Genomic DNA, 20170 nt, shown 5'->3' on the forward strand with positions numbered 1-20170 from the left:
GATAGTGTAGGTCAATTTACTCCTAAGTGGAATTATCAGCATTTTCTGAGAGCAGAAAAATTGTCAGGTGACCGAAATTTGTGCAGCAAACCTGCAGTTTTCTTCCGTTTCAGAAATTATTTGGAAGAAGGCTTTTTATATATCTATGGAATTTTGTTTCTGTTTGGTTTACTTTGTCCTGTGGCACTCACGGTAGCTCTGGGCAAGCACTGTGTGTAACCAGGGGCAGCTCAGCCCAACTAAGCTGTTCCAACCAACTCTGTAAAACTTCCTCCCTGTGGCTGAAGGGTACATCAGAGAGCAGCTGTGGAAATGCTTGGTTTACCAAGGCTCTTGTTGAGCCACTGCATGGAGTCAGAGGTGGTGAATGGGAAGACAAAAACTCCTGGTTTCCCTGTCCACCTCTCTGTCACAAGACTTCTCCTTTGTTCATTTTGGGAGCAGAGAAAATGTGCCATTCTTGTGTGACAATTTTTCTCCTCCTTCTGTACTAAGCCAGGTGGAAATTAAACTACACAGCTTTAAGGAAACAGAAAAATTATTAAATATATACAAACATAAACAAAAGCAATATCACATTCCTTTCCCCATTGTCCCCCAGTAGCACTCACATCTCCACCAAGGCTGCAGGGCAGATGTCCCAGGCTGGACTCCTAGAGCCAGAAGCAAATGGGAGTTCAAGGCAGGAACACACATACTCAGGAGGCCACAGACTGGGACCACAGGCAGACGAATGGGCAGAATCCTCCCAGGATGCTGACCATGGATGAAGGAGCAGAAATTGACCCTCATGATCCCTCAGATTTATACTAATTATTATGCATATGGGATGGAAAACCCCCTTTGGTCAATTTTGGTCACCTATGAGCTCTGCTTCTCCCTAAAGGAAGGTTGCAGGTGTGACCCCTTCACTCCCTTTCTCATTCCAGAGCATAAGACATTTCTGAGAACTGAGCAGTAGCCTTGGTTCTGAATAACATTCTTCAGCAGTAACTACAAACATTGAGTATTATCAGTGCTAGAAGCAGACACTTATTGAGAAACTGGCTGCTAACTTCAGCAAGTGCAGCTACTTAAAAGAGATTTAGATGAAAGTAAAATTACAGGAAAGAAAATTGGTTCTATCTTGGCTTAAACCAGGACAGCTTTTCAGAAGGTGGAGACTCATGCTGTGGTTTTGAAGAGTAGATTTGTCAAGAGCCTGTGTTAGTTGTATAACAGGCATGTCTATGAAGTAATGTTATAGCTTGAAAAGTTTTAATGTTATAGCTTGAAAAGTTTTCTTTAGACTTCATTCAAGTCATAATCCATAGCTTTATAGTTTTCTTTTGGAATGCATCATAACTCCAAGTGATTATTTGAATGTGTAATATATAACCTTTTTCTAACTAATACAGAGTCATTCTTTTGAATGCATCCATTAAAAATATGTCCTGATGCTCTTTAAAAAGTGGGACTTTTGACGATTACCTTATGCCCTGTGACTTTTTAAAGTAAAAGTATTTTTCTGTGCAGTTGCAGTGTACTTCATATTAAAATACTGGGACTGTGATGAGAAATCAACAGAGCAAAGAGCATTTTAAGTATTTATCAGAGGTTGATATGACTGCTGTGTTACAACTGTGTAACGAGAATCTTTAATTTAGTTAAAAGAAAATAAAACCACAAAGTTACCATGGCTTACACTGGCACCCAGACCTGCTGGGTACATATTTGTACTTATGCCATGCCTACATGATTTGTTTACATGAATGCTGAAGACCCATCATACTCCACTTTGGGTGTGAAGGAAGCATATGCTAGGACAGTATGTTGGGATCCAGAGGACAAATGAAGGCTGGATGTCCTTTTCTAAGGGCATTGTTTTTGTTCACCTTTTGTTTTCAGTACTTCCTTGTATACTGAAGACCTGCACTAGCATCCAGTCCAGCTTGAAAAGGCAGAATATAGGCTGTTGCCCTGTGTGTTAGTGCAAACTCTTCCCCTTCTCCTAATGTGTGTGCTTTTAGTGCTCTGAAATGTCTCCCTGTCAATAGGACCTTTCCCTCACTCTGTCCCTATTTGTCACATTGTCTCTGGGTGAGATGGAGTCCTGCAGTGGTTATGGGACTGAAGTAAATGAAAAAAGGCCTTTAAAAGCTGGTAAGGGGAGTGGTTTATTCTATATTAAGACTCTTCTGTTTCATCTGGAGATGGCTCTGTGAGATGCAGCTTCCCTCTTAGGCAGGCAGCTAGTACATACCATACAGTCAATTAGCTGTAGTATTTCATATAATGGAAAGGAGCATTGCAGCTTTCTCCCTGGTTTGCTTGTGCCTCTTGAAGACTGCTTGAGATGTATGTTTGAGGAACAAAAATTGCAAGGGGAATGTGCAAATGTTTTGTTCTCCTCTTATTTTGCCCACAAAGGGCAGTATATAAGGTCAGCCCTTGCAGGATAAAGAGCAAAAGAAAGAGCAAGCACAAGCACAAGCACACCAGGCTTCTAAGCACATAAATTAGCAGAATAATAGAATGGTTTAGGTTGGAAGTGGCCTTAAAAGTTTATCTAGCCCAAGCCCTTTACAGAGAGCAGACATGTGCAACTGGATCATGCTGCTCAAAGCCCCATCCAACCTGACCTTGAATGTTTTCAGGGGTGGACCTTTTCCCACCTCACTGGGCAACCTGTTTCTGTGGTTCACTATTTTTATTGTAAAAAATGTCTTCCTAGCATCTAGTCTGAATCTATTCTCTTTCAGTCTAAAACCATTAGGCCTTGTCCTATCACTACAGTGATAAAAAGTTTGTCCTTATCTTTCTTATAGGTTCCCTTTAAATATTGAAAGGCCACTAAAAAGTCTCCTCAGAACCTTCTCTTCTTCAGGCTGAACAACCCTCAGCATTTCCTTATAGGAATGGTGTTCCACCTGGTCATTTTTGTGACTCTCCTTTGGGCCAATTCCAACAGCTCCATGCCTTTCCTGTGCTCAAGGCTCCAGAGCTGAACACAGTACTGCAGGTGAGGTCTCAGGAGAACAGAGTAGAGAGGGGCTATCACCTCCCTGGACCTGCTTGCTGCACTTCTTTTGATGCAGCCCAGGATATGGTTGGCCTTTTAAGCTGTGAGCACATTTGCTGGCTCATGTTCAGCTTTTCATCCACCAGTACCACCAAGTCCTTTTCCTCAGGGCTGCTCTCAACCTCTTTGTCCCCTGGTCTGTATTGGTACCAGGAATTGATCTGACTTAGGTGAAGAAATTTGCACTTGAACAACATCTATTGTCCATCTGAATTACTGGCTACTCGCCAAAGGAATGCTGGGACTAAAAGCATTCAAACTGCACTGTAAGAGCTAAAGATGATTATTTGCAGAGATTCTGGCTGTAGTGTACTTGGCTTCACCTTTGTTTTGTCTATGCAGAAGGCATGAATAGGATTTTGGAAAAGGCTGTTTGTTTCCAAGCTGTTTGCTTCCACTTGTTTTCCCGTGGCAATAATCCTAAAGATTTCTTGACTATGGTACCCTAGCTGTTCCTAGAAATTTGTTGGGGGCAAGATGCATCTTGCCTATTTCCCACTGTCTGGGGGTTAGAGGATTAAATCAAGTAGGGCTTCTGGGCTCCAGCTATGAAGGAGAGGCAAGTGAGATGACCATTCTCTCAGCTGACAGTGAAATTAGAAATAGATCTTAAGCCAGCTGCTGAAGTATTGGACATATCAGATATGTAATTCCTGCCTTGAATTATGATATTTTCAGTTTTCGAACTGAATTATGATATTTTCCTTTTTAGAATTATATTTTCCTTTTAGACTGAGGAGTCATTCTGAAGTGGAAATGGATTTTTGATGGAGAGCCAGAAGTCAGCTCCAGTAACACTGTGATAACAAATGCTCCCAAGTAGTATTTTAATCAATACAGTTCCACTGCCTACCCTGAAGGCTCATTCCAGTTCTTCAGTCAGCTATGTGGGTTTATTACAAAAATTTCCTTTAAACTGAAAGGCTTTGAATTGAGTAAGGGAAGCACTTATCACCATTCCATGATTTCTGTTTTATTTTTTCCTGATGGTCATTGAAAAGTACTTTTGGCATTTTAGATGGCTGCATTTTCCTGTTACTTAGGCAGATTAATGTATTTTAATCTGAAACCAATAAACAGCACAATGAGTTTGCACATGCCTGTTTTGATGGCTACTGAAAAAATCCATAGCCAAAAATATATCCTATATTCTTTTCTCTCCTCACCCCCACCAATTTAGCAGTTGTGTGGAATTCTATTTTGAGTGTCAGACTGAAAGAGATTGTTTCCTCAAACTTAACATCTGAAAAATTATGCTTATTGTGTATTTAAAGCTGAACCTAATCTTACACATAAGGTTAACACAGTTTAGTTGGGCAGTGTATTTACTTTAAATGTGGGCTGGTTTTTTTATGCAATGCACTGAGATCTTCTTATTACATATCTTAATACTCTCTATTCAAAATTATTAAAAACTTTCTTAATGTTGAATGGTCTTTGTGCAAGATTTAACCACTGTTACTGGCTAAATAAAGGAAGAGAAAGGCCAATGATTAATTAAAGGGAAACCTGCACAGAAAATAAAGTATGGTAGCTGTTCCTATTATCATGCTTTGAATTACTTTCAATAAAATTATGACGTTGCCAGAGAGTATAAACCTGGACTGCTGAATATCATCTGTGCCTTGTGAGGTAGAACTGTTCCTGTCCACATTTTGGCAACTTTTAAGATTGAAAAACTCTCTGTATTTAAAACATATCACTGCTGTGTGATATGTTTAGCAAACTTTAGCAAAAGCTCTTCTAAAGTAGGAGAGATTATCTTGTTTCTTATTCACAGGAATTTTACAACACCTGCAGATTTATTCCTTACATAATAGGAGATAAAATAACGATCTATAGTAAGAAATGAGAACCCTTGTTTCTGTTATTATGTATTGTTACAGTGCTGAATCATGGTAGCCACAATGAAGAGCTAAGATGATGGTAAACTTTGCAACCTTTTTCTTTGAGCACGTGGTGAATCTCTCTGGGTTTGTTTTTAGTAAAATGAATAAATTGCAAAAACGTAATACAGGAAAATAGCACTTGGTAGCAGGAGAGCCGTGCTGCTTAGCTCTGTGCAGGAGGGAGTGCAGCTGTGCTGATGCTCAGGTTGGAATGACTGGACCAGTACAAACATTTCATGGCTTTTGTATGTTCTTTGTGACAGTTCAGCCCTTAGGACCTGGCCATACCCAAGAGAAGGCTGATTTCAGTAACAGGCATGGAATTAAAAAAGCTGTGGATACACGGGAGCCATGTTATTAATTTCAAAATGCAAAAGGTCTTAATTATCTGTCATTTATTTAAAATTAATGAATTGGAAGAAAAAAATCTCTTCTTACGACACACAGTTCTTTATTTTTGCAGCTGTTTATGTATGAAGATGATGGAGCTGTTGCAGCTGTCTAAGGCAGTGTTTGCTTTGCTCTAGCATTACCACATTTCCTCTCAGGCTGCTGCATACAAGGTCAACCCTTAGAAGCACCTTTTGCAGTCTGTTGAGGTGTGAAATCTTATTAGAAAGAGGAACTGAGAAGAGAAGCTAATTGCTTAGAAGCTTGAGGCTGCAATATTATCAGGCGAAGGAAAATACATATTTTTAATATTACAAACGATTTCATAGGTATATTGCTACCAGTTTCTTTTTAATTCCATTACATTTGATGACAGCAGCCACAGGCACACACACACATGCAAATCTATCACCAAGGCACTGGCTTTTTGTTGGCAATGGGCCTTGTATAACAGTGGTAGTTAAATATAAAATTTTTAAAAGCAAAAAAAAAAAAGAAAGAAAATTATGTTATATACAGGCATAAGCATACATGTCCTCTCTGTTTCTCATAGCAATCTATTCAATTTAATGAGCCATGGATTTTTTATGTTTTTTTTTTTTTTAGTTTAACTTAACGTTTTTTTATGACACAACCTCTGTGGTAAGTCACATTTTTTTTTTATAGTCACATTAACTTCCTTGCTTACATACAGGGCTTGAAGTTAATAAATGCCTCTGATTTCCTTAAAATATTCAGGGCAGCCTATTACCGCAATGATTTTTTTTAAAATCCCTACTGCTAAACTTCAATCAGTTTAAAATTTGAAATGCATTAATGACTGCATAATGTTGTAATTTGTGCTTCAATAAATGGTTTATATTTTATGCTGGTTAGGAAAGGAGCTTATATCAGAACTATTAATTGCTGTGCTTAATTATTTAAAAAATACAGATTTCATGTGAGTTCAATATGTAATTCAGTTACCATTTAATGAAGAGCCATATCAACTTTTGGCTTATCAAAGTGTATGAAACAATTTCAACTGAAATACTGTATGGCAATAGAAAGCAAATATTTTTTGCATTTTAGCCAAGGTTTGCTCAGTTATAGAGGCACCAATTCATTGTTTCTTTCTGTACATACTGAACTAAGTGACTGCACAGTAGACCAAACATTTGTGTATTGAGACAACTGGTATTGTGTGTGAGGTGAAATGTTGTTAGCCAGAATGTTTTGGGCATTTATAAAGTTGCTGTTGCTGATCATTAATCTGTTCTGTACCTATCATGAGTTTAGCTGGAAGCATGAAATACATGGAAAATTCCCTTGAATGGTCAGTGGACTCCCTTTCACACAGATGAATTTCAGGGGCTGCAAAACCAGCATAGCTGGCATGGATAAGGGGACAGGCCAGAAGGGCCATTGTGCAAGACAAATAATTTACAGAATTCCTAATGTTGTCTTCAGTTGTATTGGTTTTATTTGTCCATTTGCAACAGAGACACAGATGTGAAAAGTACTGTAGGAATACAGTACCAATTTTTCTTATCTTTGATCAAACCAGCTGTGAACTGACCTGCTTATTTTAGGAAATAGACCTCTGCCATGTACAAAGTCACAAACCCCACACCCTATGTATAAGTCATCATCCTTTCTAAGGTTCTGATCCAAACCTGACCTTTCTGCTTTTCTCCTACCCATTGCTTCTGACTGTGATTTCCAAGTTAAGCCTTCTGAGAACATCCTCCTTCATGTAATTGCACCACCTTTTTCTTCTGAATAGGTTCTCTTGTTCTTAAGATTTGTGTGACTCCATTGCTGCCAGCCATAAAGTAGGTGCCTGTGTTTCAACTTCAGTATCATCTGATGTTGCTTAGAGAAGGCTGAGTTGGTTCTCTGATTATTGAGACACTAGCTAAATCTCTTCAGTAGAGCTGTTATGAAGCTTCAGGTGTTCCCTTTCCAGATAACCCTCATGAGACTCTAGGTTATTCAGAGTTTAAAGCAGTCTGAATCCTCTTGTGATTTCATCTTTCTTTCTGTGGGATTACAGAGGTGAGACAGAGCATATCTCTTGAAGAAGCTCCATAGGGAGAGCACTTGTAGTTGTAGTTCTCTTTCATCCCTTCAATCTGAAGCCAGAAAATACTGTAAGAATTTTTTTCCCCAGACTGTAGAGCCACTATCCAGAGTCTTACTAAATAGTGGGGGGTTTTCTTGTAGAAGTAAATAAGAAATAAGGAAAAATCCTTGCCTAACAATGAGCATTTTTTTGGTTGTTGTATTTTACTGCATCTTGGTGACAAACAAGTACATGTAGGAGCATCGGAACATAGATGTTCAATTGCAGATAGTTACTAGTAAAACAATATTCCTCTTCATAGGCTTTACTGAAGGATGATTTCTTTAAGAAGCTTAACTTGGCATGGGTATCTGCTGGCTTGTTCTTTTATCCCCTCTCAATCTTTCAATCTTTTATTCTTCCACTTCACATAACTCTTTTTGCCTTCCACCCAGTGTGCTGGACCCCATTTTTCCCCTTAATTTCCACCTGTGTTTCCTCATCTTTCTATTTGCTGTTGTCAGTTCCTTATTTCACACATTCCTTGTAAAATTATTATGCCCTCCTCATCTCCCTTTGTGTCCATGTCCTCCAGCCTCTTCGTATCTTCTCTCTCCAGTTGGATGCTCCCCTTGAATGCCTTTTCCCTTTTCTAAACTGTTCTTTGCCCTTCTGCAGGTTCTCTTTCCCCTTCTTGCCTGAATTATTGAACATGACCCTGCTTTAAAATGATCAGAAATAATGAGAGATGTTTGTTTAGGTTACCTTACTTCTCTCTGTATAGGGTATAAAAAATAATGGTGACTTCAAGCTCAAGAAAGTCTGTTTTCACATAGTGACTGCCAAAACCTGGAAAATTCTGGTCTCTACCAGCTGTCTGGACAACACGGAAAAATAACCTCACAGGAGGCTGGGAGACTCAATAATATTCTGGCTGTCCTGTTGACAGAAGCAGCACTTACTGTGGCATAGAGAACTGACAACCCACCTGAAATAAATCCTCTGACTTCTACTTGTGAACGAAGATTTAGGGAGACATTTTGGAGCTCAAAGTGTCCCTGAATCCTTTGCTGCTATCATATTCTGCTCGACATGGAGCAAATGGGTAGAGTATACCACAGCTTGCCTGCAAGGCTTGGACCTACCTTCTGTTCTTACCCCCTTTTAGAGCTCCTCTGCACCAGCATTGCCAGGGCCCTGACTGTGGCCAATGCTCAATTATTTTAGGGAACAAAAAGTCAGAACTAGCTCTTGTATGAGGAGCTTTTTTAATCTACAGTATTTTATGAACCATTTGGGGTAGGCATAAATGTGTCCTCTAATGAAAGTGCTGGGAATTCCCTTTTCAGCAGGAGACACTACATAGTTCTAATTGAAGTAGAGATTGCAATATAAGCTTATAACTATATAGAATGAAGACCTGTTTTCTTTTTCATGTAATTTATAGAGTTTTCTAAAATGCCCTTTTGTTTTTTCATCCCTTAGAGATATGTGTAGAAACTAAGGATTCAGAAACAGAGACGTGAAATACTTCATCAGTAAGGATTTTTTGATGTTTGCTTGTGGTTTTTTTCCCCTAAACCAAAAAGCAGTTCTGAAATATTACCCATAAAATATGAGACAAAATTAAGCAACCTAACACATTGGCTTTGGGAGATGCTGAGTAACTCACACCACTGACAATAGTAAATAATGTGGTCTGCAAACTCCATCTAACAAGGTCTTGATGCAGACTCACAATATGTTGGCCTTTCACTCAGTCACCCTCCTCCAGATATGTGTAAATTCACATGCAAAGAAGGATAAATATTTCTGGCTGGACTAGAGTAGCAACATCAGTAATGTTTACAATTTAAGCTGTTTTCTTAATGCTCCACTTAATCTTTTGGGGTTTTTTTTTTGTAAATTATTTTACAATTTTAAAATTTCTTTTCATTTTAAGTACCAAAATGCAAGAGTATGTGTGCTGATGTAAGACTAATTTAATTCCTTGCCATTTTATCTGCAATTTTTTATTTGTTTAAGCGTCACAACAATTTTTCACTGAGTGTAATTTTTTTCTTCACTTGTTTTGGCACATTTTAGATGTAATTTTTTTTCTTCCTTCTCTGATTACTAACGGTAAGACTGTTTTGGACATTTGTCTTCCATATTGTCATGATTGCGTAGAGGTAAATAATTCATTTCCCTGTTCTTGTCAATTTTCTTGTTTCCTTAAATAATCTTTTCTTTTCCTTTTCTGACAACAAATCTTTTCTGCCATCCTTTCAGAAACCAACTAATGATCTTTTGTGTTGTATGCATTTGTAATATGCCATTCTTTAACTACTTGTTTTCTCCAAAGAATATAGCTGTTCTGAAAATGGGATAGTTTCCAATCTTATCTAAAAACATTATCATTGAAGTTTTTTGGTTTTTTTTATTTATGACTTCTGTGGTTGCTCTTCTTTCCCATGGCAGCCTGCCATCTAGTTTTGGCATCTTCCGTTCTGTGGAAGAGCAGGAATGCTGTTTCACTTTAGAGTGCTTTCTGGGCAAGACAACAGAACAGTGGTATCCTTGAGAGAAATTGGAAAGTTGCACCATGCTCTTTTCAACTAATCTCATTTCATTTGTGACCAACTTTTTGAGCATATTCGTGTTAGAAGATACTTGGAGGAAATAACAGAATCACAGAAAGTTAGGGGCTGGAAGGGACCTTGAAAGATGATGTAGTCCAACACTCTGCCAGAGCAGGGTCATCTACAGCAGGTCACATAGGAATGTATCCAGGTGGGTTTTGAATGTCTCTAGAGAAGGAGACTCCACAATCTCCCTGGGTAGTCTGTTCCAGTGCTCTGTCACCTTCACAGTGAAAGTTTTTCCTTATAATTTATGTGGAACCTCATATGCTCCAGCTTGTACCCATTGTGCCTTGTCCTATCACTGGACATCACTGAGAAGAGCCTGGCTCTGACCTCCTGGCACTCACACCTTACATATTTATAAATGTTGATGAGGTCCCCCCTCATTCTCCTCTTCTCCAAGCTGCAGAGCCCCAGCTCCCTCAGCCTTTCCTCATAAGGGAGATGTTCCACTCCCTTCATCATCTTGGTTGTTCTGCGCTGGACTCTTTCAAGCAGTTCCCTGTCCTTCTGGAACCGAGGGGCCCAGAACTGGACACAATATTCCAGATGTGGCCTCACCAGGGCAGAGTAGAGGGAGAGGAGAACCTCTCTGGACCTACCCCCCTTCTTATGCACCCCAGGATGCCATTGGCCTTCTTGGCCACAAGGACACATTGCTGGCTCATGGTCATCCTTCCATCCACCAGCACCCCCAGGTCCCTTTCCCCTTCACTGCTCTCCAACAGCTCAGTCCCCAACCTGTACTGGTACCTGGGGTTGTTCTTTCCCAGATGTAAGACTCTACACTTGCCCTTGTTGTAATTCATTAAATTTCTCCCTGCCCAGCTCTCCAGTCTGCCAGGGTCCCTCTGAATGGCAGCACAGCCTTCTGGGGTGTCAGCCACTCCACCCAGTTTTGTGTCATCAGCAAACTTGCTGATAGTACACTCTGTGCCCTCATCCAGGTCATCAATACATATATTGAATAGTACTGGTTCCAGTACTGACCCTTGAGGGGCTCCACTAGAAACAGACTTCCAACTCCATCCAGTGACTCCAACTCTCTGGCTTCTGTCCTTCAACCAGCTCCTGATCCACCTCACTACCCAATCATCCAGGCCACACTTCTTCAGTTTAGCTCCAAGGATGCTGTGGGAGACAGTGTCAAATCCCTTCCTGAAATCAAGATAAACTATGTCTACTGCTCTGCCATCATCCATCCACCTGGTTATGTCCGCATGGAAGGCTAATCCCATGGGGATTTCAGGTTTTGCTTATTGAAACCCCCTTGTACTCTTTTTTGGGTACAGTCTTTTGAATGGGCAAGTCAGCTGAATGACCTGGGTAGAAACTAACAGTCTTCTTCCCTCTCCCTCACTCCCTTCTGGTTTCATGATTGAGATTTTTCAAAATAACTGTCTCCTTGTGTGGAGTTTAGTATATTCAGCATAGTCCTGAGGCTTATCTTTTCTTACTAAGAAAGATGCTTTAAAAATGAGAACCCTCAACTGAGATGAATATTGAGGATTTGGGCTCCAAGGCCACCACATGTTAACATCCTTTGTACTTCTTCTTTTGCTGTCCCAGACAAGAACCTGATGAGAATTACCTCTGCACCAAACTCCTTTTTTCTCAAGAGGTCAGACAATCCCCATTTTGGTTCAAACACTTGGGGATCTTGAAGGTGTTATTACACAGGCAAAGGTGTTATTACGAAGTCTAAACAAAATGAAGAAGATACTAAATACAGTTCTCTCAGACAGTGATTTGACCTTTTATAGTTCAGTGAATACAAAGAATATAAGACAAAGGTTTTTCTTAAGGTACTTAAGGAAAGGCCTTGAGTTAGGAGAGTCTAAGGTGGCTTTCAAGGAACACATTTATTTTAGTCTCAGAATAGAGCAGTCAACTATCTCAATCAAATATCTATGATGGGAAGCAACAAAGATATTATCAAGTAAGAGAAACAGAACCTTCTGTCCCATAGAGTTCAGAGAAATGTGAAAAGTGCATCTATTATTTGACAATGCACAAGTAGCACCCATAATGATTAATTCTGTTGCAACTCCCAATCACTCCATGGTTTTATTGCTGAATTTGGTAAAAAACTTTCTCGACCAATGGGTCAGTAGTGGTAGAGCTACACACAGATTGTGCAAGATTTACCACACTGCCAGCAAATACTGAAGTACAGGATGTCCTTGGTTGTTTTCAATGAGCACACTGCAGCAGAAGCATTATATCTAATAATCCCTAAAAAAAAAAAAAAAATTGGAGAGAGGAGATATTTAGAATAGTAATCCAACCAAAATAATCCAACCAACGGTGCTAAGAATGCTGTTGCATTTGCAGCTCTAGAACATCATTGTGATATTCTACAGATCTTCCTATTTTTGTCTCTTCATTTCAAACTGTAAGGACAGCTTTCATTTCTGGTGCTCTGGTCAGTGGCCTGTCAGTAGTTAGCTAAGGCCATTGGATGAGCTGGCATCTCCCCTCCAGTTAGCAACTTTCAGTGGTATGCCTCTGAATTTTTTTTCCCGGGTTAAACTCTTTCCTTGGCTCTCATGGTGATGAGAAAGTAACTGGAAAAATAGATTCCAGAGTAGTCATTGCTGATGTTTTATGCAGGTGGACTCTGGATTTCTTGGGTAGTTTTTTATCCATTATTTTTCTTCTTTCTCTGTGGTTCAGTGCTTCACTAAGGCTATTTGTTTAACAGTGTCCAGCATTGCAGATCAATTTACATTAATATTGTCAAGTTTTCATCCTTTTATGAAGAATTTAGAGAAAATACAAAACAGCACAAGTATTTTTCCTTTTTCTTATTGTAATCTATTAAGTTGGACCATCTGTCTTTCGGAGATAGGTGGAAAGAGAAGGAAATAATTTGAAGTGCTTTTAACTTCTAGGCTGTTTTCATTTGGAGGGGGAAGAGAGAGAGGAATGTGTGTCACTTGGAAATCATTTATTTTCTGTATATACCTGTCTTCATTTTCCTAGTTGATAGCAGAAGAATTAGAAAACATTAGAAACCACCAAGACTTATTATTACTTATACTTTGAAAAATAATTACTTAAAATAAATGGTGTAAAATCTTTGTAAAATAGAATATAATTGTAACCATTAAGTTTGTAGTTAAAGTATGTGCTTTTTTAATGTGTATGAGAAGTTTCACCTACAGTTCTACCTGCATGAGCACAAGGGTGGGGAACAGCATTAATCCCATTGTTTCTGTTAATCTTTTATGCATTTCTTCGTTTACCATGTTTGCTGTTGATTCAGAGCCTGAGCTTTTTGCTAGATGTGTGTTACAATGATGGTTACTAGAGGATACTATCATTGACTGTAGAAATAGAAGTAACGTTACTGCAATGTATTAAGTCCAGATTTCCTCCTGACCTTTGCCAGAAGCAAAGGAACTTAAGATCAAAGGCTTTGTTCAGTCTTTGTTTCCTGTCCTTTCCCAAAATGGTGTAGCAAGCAAGTATTAAGAAACACTTTTAATAATAATTAAAAAGGAAAAGGAAAAAAAATTCTGTTCTAATGGAAGAGTTAGAACTTTCTTAAAAGAACTTATAGGTAATGATGGTTTAGTTTAGAAGCCTTCTCTTAGAAATAAAATTGAATGCAGTTCAGTAGTTACACCACACAGTGTCACAATTGGACTTCACTTATTTGCCCTCTGTGTCTTTCCCATTGTAGGTGAAGATATTTACAAAGCCAGAGAAGAGCTGTCTGAAGTGTGGGGGGCAGCTGAGGTGCAGGAAGATGAAGATACTCGTGTAGAAGTTCCGCTGGACCAGGTATTGATTAAACTTTAAATCGATGGCTTTTGTAAGGATCACGTGTTGTGTATTGCTTTTCTTTCCTCAGTTTCTTTCAAGTGTACAGCATAATTCCATGGGGATGATTGTAACAGCTTCTTTTTTGGGACCTTTAGCAAATATGCCTTTTTCTGCTAATGTTTCAAGTATCAGTTACCTTTTCCTCATACATCAGCTTGCTAACTGCCCTGAAAGCTCTTACAAGGTCTTAGAGAGTCAGGAGTCCTTGCTCACCAAAGAAAGCCACTTGGATCACAGTCCCTTTATACTGTTGGAGCTGTATAAAGGGACTGTGGCACAGTATCAGGTCCAGAATTCCTGAATTCCTTAACCACAAACAGGTGTGGATTTATCTAATTTTTACTAAAGCTTCGAGCACTTTCTTCCTTTGTAAAAACAGGGTGCTTAGTTGGCCAACTTTTTTATCATGACATGTGTGCCATAAATAGGTTGTGATAACCAAACATAAGATAATAGTCCCCGTATTCTACTTTGATTTGTTTTTAAAAGAAACTCCTGTGAACCAAAATAATACAGCAAACAGGTAAGCTGAAGTTTATTCTAATGAAGTGGAGAGTAGAACCGCTTAAAATAAAGGTTTGGGGTTTTTTTTATTTCTAGCTAATTGCTCACAAGACAGTCCTCTTTTCCTCCTTACATGTATGTAGGAATTTGCCAGCTTGTTCAACTTTGTGTCCAGTCCGCAAGAAACATTGTACTTTTTGTGTCTCTTAATGGTTTGGGGACAGCCACCCAGGCCATGAGATGGTATTTCTGATCCATGCTGCAGTGTAAGGAATCACAGTTTACCCAATAGATATCTCAGGCTAAAAGTAGTATCAACAACATAAAGGAATCTTGAGCAATTTTCTGACTTCCTGGTGGTCAGCTCAGTGCTGAGGAACAATTGGTAATGTGAGGTTGTAAACAAACAGGAGAGAAGAAATGAAAAATAGTTGTTCTTAATACACTTTAACTACCCAGGGCAGAAGCAATCTGAAAGATTGCTTGACTGTGTTGGAAATATTTTGGTGTGTCAGTAGTGGATTACATGATTAGGAGAGGACTTGGATCACTCATTAATAAAGAGGAGCTGGTTGGTGATGTGAAACTCAGTGGCAGCCTTAATTGCAGTGGTCATCAGATGATAGCTCAGATTAATCCCCTGAAACAAATGAGGATGACAAGTAACAAAATAAAAATCCTGTAATTCAGGAGGGTGGACTTGGGCTTGTTTGGGAAACTTGCAAGGACCACAGGAGAACTGGTTGATCTCCAGGGGCTTCATCCTTAAAGCTCAAGAACTATCCCGATGTCTAAGAAAACAGGCAGGCATACCAGGAGACCAGTTTGAATGGAAAACTCCTGACCTCACACTAAAAGAGGCAGAGTGTGGTAGGTAGAAGAGGGCATGGATTGCTAAGGAGCAGTATATACATTGTCTGAGCAGGCAAGGATGAAACTGGGAAAGCCAAAACTTGTCAAGAAATGGAAACTGATTCATGTGATTGGGAATAGCCAACATGGATTGGCTATGGATAAATCATACTTAACCAATCTCTTTGGCTTGGTGATGAAATAACTGGCTCTGTAGATGAAGGGAGAGCAGTGATTGTGATTTATCTTGCTTTCAGCATATAGTTCTATATTTGAAGAAGCGTGGTAGATATGGGAAGGAAAATATGCCTAAGAAAGGTAGAGGTTGGATTTGTGGGCTAGAAGGTGGATGAAAAACTGTCTGCTTTGGTGAAGTGTAGAAAGTCTGGTTGCTGGTTGAAATTTAACTTGCACCTCTTTATGGTGTTGGTTCTCAGGGGTAAGTACTGAGTCTGGTATTTTTTAAAATGTTCATCAGTAACAAGAATGATGGCATGGGATGCAGTCTTATCCAGCTCAGGATTAAAACCAAGCTGTCATTACCAGGTGATATGCAGAACTGCCTTTCAGAGCAATTTTAGCAGCTTGAAGGAAGGAGCTGACTTAAGCCTCATGTAGTTCCACAAAGAGAAATACGAAGTGGGTTCCCTGGGACAGGGGATCTGTGCATTGGCACAGTTGCCGTGGGTAATTTAAGGAGCAGCTCTGCAGGAGGGGCCACGCAGCTCTTTTGACCATCAAGTTGATGATGAGTCAGTAGCACTCCCTTTCAGGGATGAAGGTTGACTGTGCAGGCTGGGCTGTGTTTGTAAGAGGACAGAGAGAACATCAAGGTAACAGATTATCTCCCTTGACTTGGCACCTCTGAGGTTGCATCTGGAGTATTTTGTCCAGTTTTGAGTTCTTCCTGATACAGGAAAGGTATTTACAAGCAGGAGAAAGTCCAGCACAGCAACACACTCAAACATTGAGAAGGCTAAAGCCAATGACACAAGGAGAAGTTTGGGGAACAGGGCTTGTTTCACCTTAAAGGCTCAGCAGGACAAGGTAGATCAAATTTCTCCCTTCAGCTATAAATAGAGCTATAGAGAAGATGGATCCAGCTTTTTCTCTGCGTTGGACGATGAAAAGATGAAGCAATGGTCAGAATTTGCTGCAAGGAAAATAAAAATTGCATATAAAAAAAAATGTCAGCAGTGTGAACTCTAAGCACTTTCCTGTCCAGAGAAGGTGGAAAATCTTCTTCAGTGATTTTTAAAACTAAACTGGACAGGATCTCAAGAAATGTATTTTTACTCTGAAGATGGTTCAGCAGGGTATTGATCTAGAGGATGTCTACAGCAGTTGCCTCCAAAGTGGAGTGTGCACAGCTCAGGGGGTATATTTTTGTTTGAATTTCTGCCTGCAATACCAATCTGTACATTAACAAAAGCCACGTGTGAAGTTGCTGCTGTATCAGTTTTGAAGAATGGCAACATAGCCATACAAAAACCAAACCTGGATCTATCCATTTTATTTTAGTCTGCCTTTTCTAAGAAGGAACATTCTTAGTGATTTGTTCACTTTAATAGGAAGGAGTGTTCCTCAGCTACTTGACACTCATTATATTCTTCAGGATGCTAGAATTAGATGTTTGAAATAGGCAAGAGCCTGGATGTTCTGGTCCCTTACATAAGGAGTGCCACAGCTGTGTCTTTTCACACCAAATTTCTGCCCTGTTCTCAGAGATTTATGTGCTGAACACCATTAGGCTCATCAGCCTTGGTAATAGCAGTTCTCATGAGGTGTTATGATAATTAGGATGTGTTGGGTTGTACTGATAGTACTGACACTGGGAAGGAACATAGTGCCTGTCATCCTAATCTTTGTTTCTTATGACATCCCAAAGTTTATCCTGCCCTGCTCTTGACAGCATAATAATCAAATTTAGAAATTATTAGCCTGTTTATTGGCCTCTGAAAGACTGTAAAGAATTCCTCTAGGTCACGTAAAGAATTTGATGGTGTAATATGGGTGGTCAGGACTTAGTTTTTAGGTTGACTATGATTTATATGAAATCAAAGACCCCTGGAGGAGGCAACCTTATTTCTCCATGGACATGCTACAAGCAGCAGCTCTACCAGTTTGCCTCAGCCTGAAGGTGGTGACTGTCACTAGGGAGGGGAGAGCAGCCAACTCTGCACTGCCTTTTCTGAACTTGACCATGGTAGCTGTGGTTGATACATTTGCCAGAGAGGATTAGTTGTGTTGGCAAGCTTGCAGCTCTGGGAACTTGCTTGACACCTCTAATGGTACCATGTACCAAGGCCCCATGTATTGTCCTCAGGTTTTTTCAGTTGCTATCAACCCGTATTAATACCTTGACATGGAACTGGAAGCAGATGTCTTTGTGAGGTGTAATAAAAAAAAAAAAAATCTGCCATGAACACTATTAATAGTCTGATTTTCATATTGAAAAAAGCCGAGCAAAGCACTAAAATATATTGCAACTCAAGCCATGGTTTATTTCTCATTTTAAAACATCATGTATAGTTTCCAAGGTAATCTGGCAAGAAGCCAGGTCCTTCTGAGGAGCACTGAGTACTTTTTATTCACACATAACTGAGGTTACTCAGATCTTGGAAGCATTTAGCATTTTACATGTTCAAGTTCTAATTAATGACCTTTTAAATAATTTTAAATTCTGTGATGTAAAGCTTTATAGCTTTTCCTTATCTGAACTGCAGTTTCTGGTATTGCTAGAAATATGGAAAAGGACAGCCAGCCAGAGCTTGACTATCTTGCATAATTCATAAATATTTACATGCCAGCTTTCACTAGAATGTTGACACTTCTGATATGTTATCATTTCCATCAGCCATATAGTCTTTTTTTCTTTTTTGCACCTTCTCTGTCTTGCCATGTGAAGTACACGGTTGAACAAATGCCAGATTAGCCATTAACTAAAAGTGTAACACTGGCTAGACACCCGCTTATGTCCTGTTCTGTAAAATGCTGTCTCCCATCTGAGAACACATTAAAAGAACAGGATTTGCCTTACTCCAGACTAGCTGACAGTTGTAACTGAACATCAAGGAGAAAAAATCAGTGTTTTGCTTGAAGCCAGACCCTCCTCTTTTATATTCTGAGACTTCAGCTCCCAAATACGAAATGGAAAGTTTTTCTTTTGACATGCAGACTAACTGCAGGTTGGTTGTTTCCATCACTGCTTCAACATCCATGGGAACTGATGGCAGACTGTGAAATCAGTTGTGCAAATAACAAGGGAACAAGGTGGTTTTATTGCAGTTCTTGGTAGCAAGGAAGCAAAACAATACAAGTTTCTTATTTGAAATGGTAATTAGGTGTGCTACTTTGAGTTTGCTGATAATAATGTAAATATATTCATAGTAATTCAGTGATAATAAAATTTCTAACTTCTAAAGCTTTCAGAGCAACCTTTTTCTTTTATTTTTTATATGTTGGAAAGACAAAACCAGGAGTTGATATGAACAGTACTGAATAACACTGCAAGTTTGTATTGTTTTATCCAGCTCCATAAGCATGGTTGTTCTGTTCCCATATTGAGCACTTGGGTGGTGGGTTAATCATGAGATACAAAGTTGTCCAGTACATGATTCACAGGGAATTCAGGCATGTTGCTATGCCAGCCTCCTTTGCTGTGAGGTGCATGACACTAGCTATTAAGATGTAAGTGATGTAGAATTAATATCTTTTTTTTTTTAATTTATCTATTTGTTTATTTGTTTTCCACTCTGTATTAATAATCCCCATCACCCTTTCTATTTCTGTGTTTAGTTTTAAAAATCACTGGATCATTCATTTGTCTAACTGACACTGATTTGCATTTTTTGTGGATGCTCACTTTCTTGATTCTTTGAGTAGTCATTTGCTTTCTGTTATTACAGACATATCCGCTCATTAATGCAGTCCTGATGCCACTCATTATTCCCCATTTCCTCAGCTGTGATGTGAGATTGTGTAGTTCCTTTAGGTGGTCTCTCTGTAGCTGGAGTATATCATCCACAACAACCCCATGCAGCACTACAGGCTGGGGACAGAGTGGCTGAGAGCAGCCAGACAGAGAGGGACCTGGGAGTCTGGATTGACAGGAAGCTGAACATGAGCCAGCAGTGTGCCCAGGTAGCCAAGAAGGCCAATGGCATCCTGGCCTGTATCAGGAACAGCGTGGCCAGCAGGTCCAGGGAAGTGATTCTGCCCCTGTACTCAGCGCTGGTGAGGCCACACCTCGAGTACTGTGTCCAGTTCTGGGCCCCTCAGTTCAGGAAGGATATCGAGGTCCTGGAGCAGGTCCAAAGGAGGGCAACCAGGCTGGTGAAGGGACTCCAGCACAAGTCCTGTGAGGAGAGGCTGAGGGAGCTGGGGCTGTTCAGCCTGGAGAAGAGGAGGCTCAGGGGAGACCTCATCACCCTCTACAACTCCCTGAAAGGAGGGTGTAGCCAAGTGGGGGTTGGTCTCTTTCCCAGACGACTTTCAACATGACAAGAGGGCATGGTCTTAAGTTGTGCCAGGGGAAGTTTAGGTTAGATATTAGAAAGAATTTCTTTACAGAGAGGGTGATCAAGCATTGGAATGGGCTGCCCAGTGAAGTGGTGGACCCTCCGTCCCTGGAGATATTTAAAAAGAGACTGGATGTGGCACTCAGTGCCATGGTCTGGTAACTGCAGCGGTAGTGGATCAAGGGTTGGACTTGATGATCTCTGAGGTCCCTTCCAACCCAGCCAATTCTATGATTCTATGATGATCAGTAGCAGAAAATTTGCACCTTTCATTTGCAGTTTTCCTTACGGAATATATATTTGCCTTTAGAGACCCAAGATTCACCTCAGTGAACAGCACAAAATATTTATCATCTTCCCTGTTGCTGAAGGCAAAATATTAAAGTTTTCATTGATCCAATGTTAACACAGTCTGACTGCTTGAAGAGACATTCCTTGATTAAAAAAGCCAGGAC

At 39.8% G+C, this 20170-nt stretch overlaps 1 protein-coding gene across 2 annotated transcripts in view; it reads left to right on the top strand.

Moving 5' to 3' along the window:
• The window catches only part of DCDC2 (doublecortin domain containing 2), a 60995-nt gene that overhangs the window by 30056 nt on the left and 10769 nt on the right, over positions 1-20170 (top strand). For both annotated transcript variants that reach the window (XM_071736307.1, XM_071736309.1), the window contains one exon: positions 13697-13797. In XM_071736307.1, the coding sequence (XP_071592408.1) occupies positions 13697-13797 (101 nt within the window). The remainder of the gene's footprint in view (positions 1-13696; positions 13798-20170) is intronic.

Source organism: Heliangelus exortis, chromosome 2, assembly GCF_036169615.1.
Source record: "Heliangelus exortis chromosome 2, bHelExo1.hap1, whole genome shotgun sequence".
NCBI classification, from domain to species: Eukaryota; Metazoa; Chordata; class Aves; order Apodiformes; family Trochilidae; genus Heliangelus; species Heliangelus exortis.